General features: G+C 53.6%; 1 protein-coding gene across 1 annotated transcript in view; it reads right to left on the reverse strand.

The window, feature by feature from the left end:
* The window catches only part of SAMD11 (sterile alpha motif domain containing 11), a 28,487-nt gene that overhangs the window by 7,677 nt on the left and 16,138 nt on the right, over positions 1-4,672 (reverse strand). Inside the window, exon 4 of the mRNA XM_042031918.1 lies at positions 670-889. Coding sequence (XP_041887852.1) covers positions 670-889 — 220 coding nt within the window. The remainder of the gene's footprint in view (positions 1-669; positions 890-4,672) is intronic.

A 4,672-nucleotide genomic window follows, 5' to 3' on the forward strand; every position in this document is an offset into this window, starting at 1 on the left:
AAAAAAAACCTGGACAAATCCACAAGCAGACAGATTTTCAGAAAAGGCCTAAATTAGCACAGAGGGAGATCCAGCTCTGATTTGGAAGGACAGGGATCACTCAGTATAAAAACTGACAGAAATCCCAGATTTTCCTCAACTTTTATTTATAATGGAAGGACCCTGCAATCAACAAGCAGATCTTGTTTTATTTATTCCAGAGCCTCACTTGTTGACTTCTGCACATTTGCCACCAGCCCATCCCTCCCCACACTCCCTTCCTGACACCCAGGGGGTCCCAGGGCAGGATCCCACAGGAACATTTCTGTTTTCACACTGTGGAGCTGAAACCAGGGGAACAACCCAAAACCAGCCAGGTAGCACTAGAAACCCAAACAATTCCACTCCCAGAGGAGCTGGCAGGCCCAGCAGCAGTGTGGGGAACCTCTGATTAATGAAATTACAAATCAAATCATGCTCTCTGCAAGGCCTTTCTGCTTCACGTGGCACCAGCCCTGGGGACATTTCCCGCCTGTGCTGGCGCAAGCTCCTTTAACACAGACCACTGGATCTGAGAACAACACAGGGCTGGGACCTCCAAAGGGCTTCAGCATCACCATGAAATCCTTTCCACGCTCAACTTTAGCCAGAATATTAAAAACCTTCCTATAGCTAAAGTGTAGCACAAACAGAAAAAACAACAGGAAAATGAACGGCCGGGGGAGCGGAAGGGAGAGGAGGGAAAACACAACCCCCAGGGCAGCAGGAGGTGCCCCAGCCCTCACCTGCTGCTGCCAGCCCCACGTCCAGGCTGTTCCTCTTGAACTCGCAGCGGCTCTGGGTCTCTGGCATAACGAGCTGGCGGCTCTGGTGCAGGTTGGAGATGATGGTGGAGAGGTCGCTGTCGCGGCTGCAGCAGAGCACAAAAGCCCCACGTTAACGAAATCCCATCTGTCCCCCCCCCAGAACTGATTTTCCCCCCTGTGAGCACATCTGGGAGAGGCTTTTGTGTGCTCCAGCCTCGCTGGATTGCAGCAGAGGTCCCCCCCTTCCCTCCCTCCCTCCCTCCCTCCCACCCACGGGGTGCCTCCGTAACCTCTCCTCGGTTTTGGGGAGTGCAGAGCCCTTCCCAAGCTTCCCTCTCATTTCCCATCAAGGTCCCTGCAGCTGCCAGAGCTGCTGATTCCAGCCCTGCCAGATATAACTTGCGTGGGCCAGGACTCACATCTAGGATGGAAAAACTGAAAGTATAGGAATTGGCAGATCTGCTCCAGAATTAATAGGAAACTTGAACTGAAATAACTGATAGTTTTCTATCAGTTGCCACCCTTCTATTCTTAAAAACCTAAGTTTTTCCATTCCATCACTGCTGGGACAAAAGGCTTTGAGATTTGATTGAATAATAGTTTTTCTCTTTAGAGAGAAACCCACCACAAGCCCGGACAGCAGCGTTACTCAGAGCTGAGGGGACAGATTGATTTACAAAACCCATTTTCAACTCTCCCCTCCAACAGATCCTGAAACAATGCTCTTCCTTCTGGGAAAAGAGACTGTGTTAGAGCAATTCAGCATTATTTTGCCTGTTCTCCTTGCATCACATTGCTGCTAACTAGGCTGCTTAGGTCCTTTCTTTCTATTTTTTTTCCTTCTATGGAGAAGGAGAACACAGAAACCAATTCACTGTAGCAGATACTGCAGCTCAGATATCTCATCGAATGCTTTTGCTGGTGAACCACTCTCCAGTTGCAAAGTATTTCCCAATAAATGATCTACAAAGAGTGAGGAAGGAAGAACAAGGTAGAACCCATGGCAGGAGCTGGCAGTGCTGGAACATCTCCCTTCTGTTTGTTTGCCCGAGATGCTGAGCTCCCCATCCTCCCAGCACCAGGGGCTCGCCCCGAGCTAACCGGGGCTATTCCTCCTCCTGCCCTCTCTCTAAAGGGAAGATGACAGCCAGGAGAGCCAGAGACACTTGGGGAAAAGCACACAAATTAGCGATATTGCCCTCCCTGCCCTACCCCAGCTCCCTCCCGTGCCAAAGCCCCCGGTGCCAGCACAGCTCCCACCCACCGGGGTGTCCTCACCTGGGCCCGGCAGGGCAGCCCGGAGGGTGCATTATCTGCAGAATTACCGGGCAATGATCTGCCTTAAATATCCCCCCGCTCCCCCACTGCTGCTCCCCCCGCTCCCGGAGCAGATCCCGGTGCTCCCAGCGCCCATCCCCGGGGCTGCAGCGGGGGCTAATCTGTGTCTAGCTCGCTGCTAATCTGATAAGTTCAGAACAGAAAGTCTTTAGGTACTTTCAGCGGGCGTCTGGCTCCAGCTTTTCACGGGAGGCAGCAGACACAAACAGCCCCGCGATTCCCCCCGGGATCCCCCATCCCTCAGGGGGATCAGCAGGGGAAGGGATGCTCGGATCCCAAAGCCTCTGAGCACCCATCGCATCTCCCCCCCTAAAGCACCTCAGAGTGCTCCTTATGCAAGCACGAGGCTCATTACTTAAGCAAGCCCACAGGTGAGTGGGAAGCCCATTTCTCCTGTGCCAAGCAGTTTTGGGTCTTATCCTCTTTTAGCTGCCACCTTTAAGATGCATTATGCAAATATTTTGGTGTCTTAAGTCATTTATGGGATTAATGTGAAGTGATTATCAGTTCTTTTTAATCATGCCAATCAATAAGTGGCTGTCAGGGACAGAGGACAAATGCAGATAAACGCTGCCATCAGCACGAGGCCCGGAAAGGGCGGAGGAGAGGAGCCAGGAGAGCAGGGAGTGGGAAGAGAAAAATGGGATAATTACATCTTTGCATCTGCACAGTGCCCTGCATCCCAATCAAGCCCAGAGCAGTGCTGGTGTGTAAACACATTCAGCTACGAGGAGGGATTGTTTCATCCACCAGGAAAATGCAACTCCCTCTCTCTGGAGCGGCTCCTCAAAACTCAGAGAGTGCAGAACACCGGGGTATATCCAGTGAAAACAGAACCCAGGAGATCTCCACGGAAGGCAGCAGCACCACACCAGAAGTGGTGTTTTCCTTCCCCCAAAATCTTGGGCTTTCAGGAGATTTTCCATGGGTTTAGAATTAAAATCATCGTGCTCACAAAGGTGCATCAGCAAGTCCCAGCTCCACAGAGGAGCAGCCAGCACACAGGGCACACTCCAGGCTCTGAACTGCGCTCCGTTTACCCACGGAATCAGGCAGAATCCCAGGAAAACACGACTTTGCTGGAAAGCAAACCGAACCCCAAGGTGACACTGAGAGGAAAGGGAAGATTTGAGATAAGGCAAACAGGCTGAGACAGCTTTTAACACATCCAACTCTCCCCAGGAGCTGCTCCTTTTGCCTTGGCCCAGGAGCTTTGGAGCAGAGGCTGCTGTGGTGTCCTGGGCTTGTTCTACACCCGGCACAAGGAGAGGTGGGACAGAGCTGGGGCTCAGCCTTGGGAGGAGAAAAGGGAATGAATGGTAACCAGAGGGTTTTGTGAAAAATTGGGATCTCTTTGTGCATAGCTGAAGGATTTCAGCATTTTTTTGAACTGCCCCAGCAAAGGCAGCTCCAGCAGCTGCAGTCACAGCCCAGTCCCTGCACGGGCTCTAACACAGGACACCCCTGCCTGAGGCTCAGGCTCAGGTAATTCCTGCAAGAGACCCCTCTGAACGTGCACTGAGCAAAGCCCAACCAACTGCTCTCATCCCAGGGCCACTTAACAGAGGTGAACTTGGGAGTCTCAGCTCTCCAGGTACTGCCCCAGCTCTCGGTGCTTCGGCTGGGAAGAATTTCTGCAATTCTCAGAGCTCCCCTCTTTGTGCACACTGCCCACCACACCTGCAGCACTGCAGCTGCATCCCCAGCCCCGGATTTGGTGCTGGTCCAGCAAGCAGGACAGAGGACACTGCACTGCCACAGGCTCGGGGAGGTGCAACTGGATCATCTTTAAGGTCCCTTCCAACCCAGCCACTCCACAGTTCTTCACTCCCACCTGTCAGCTGTGGAATTTTATTCCCACCTCCTGTAAAAGAGGCCCTGCCCAGCATTTATCCAAGGCCACCTCGCAGGGAATCTCTGCCTGAATATCCAGCTTGTGGGACCTCCTGCAAGATCCAGGATGTCCCTCTGGGGATCCCAACAAAGCCCAGTTCCTGCAGGACCTGGAAGGAGCCACATGGAGGGAGTTGGAGAGGGCTGGTCCTGCCCATGCAGAGAATTCCCTCTGGTGTGCCCAGGGCAGGAACTCCCTCCAGGAGCTCCCCTGCAGCCCCAGCAGGGCCCTGCCCGGTGCTGAGCTGGGCCTGAGCCCTGCAGGTGCCCTGGTGCAGCCCAGCCCTGCCTCGGGCACTCCCAAGCTGATTAAAGTCTGAGCCTTGCCACTGCCACAATATTGTATCCTAAAAACCGGATTAGGGAAGGGGGCTCGAGGGAGATCCAGAGCTCCTGAAAGGTCAGGGAGGAGACAAAGAGCCTCCTGGAGGGCTGCCGGTTGCCATGGCAACGCCCAGTTTGGGAATTCAGGGTCTGGGGACCTGCAGGAACACAGGTGGGACTCCAGCTGTGGGAGAACACAATCTGAGCATGGATGGAGGGAGGGAGGGAGGGAGGGAGGGAGGGATGGATGGATGGATGGATGGATGGATGGATGGATGGATGGATGGAGGGAGGGATGGAAGGACAGATGGAAGGAGGGAGGGAGGGAGGGA

The sequence above is a fragment of the Corvus kubaryi genome, unplaced genomic scaffold (assembly GCF_017639235.1).
Source record: "Corvus kubaryi isolate FWS band 111438036 unplaced genomic scaffold, C.kubaryi_AGA036_p1.0 37352, whole genome shotgun sequence".
In the NCBI taxonomy this organism is placed as follows: domain Eukaryota; kingdom Metazoa; phylum Chordata; class Aves; order Passeriformes; family Corvidae; genus Corvus; species Corvus kubaryi.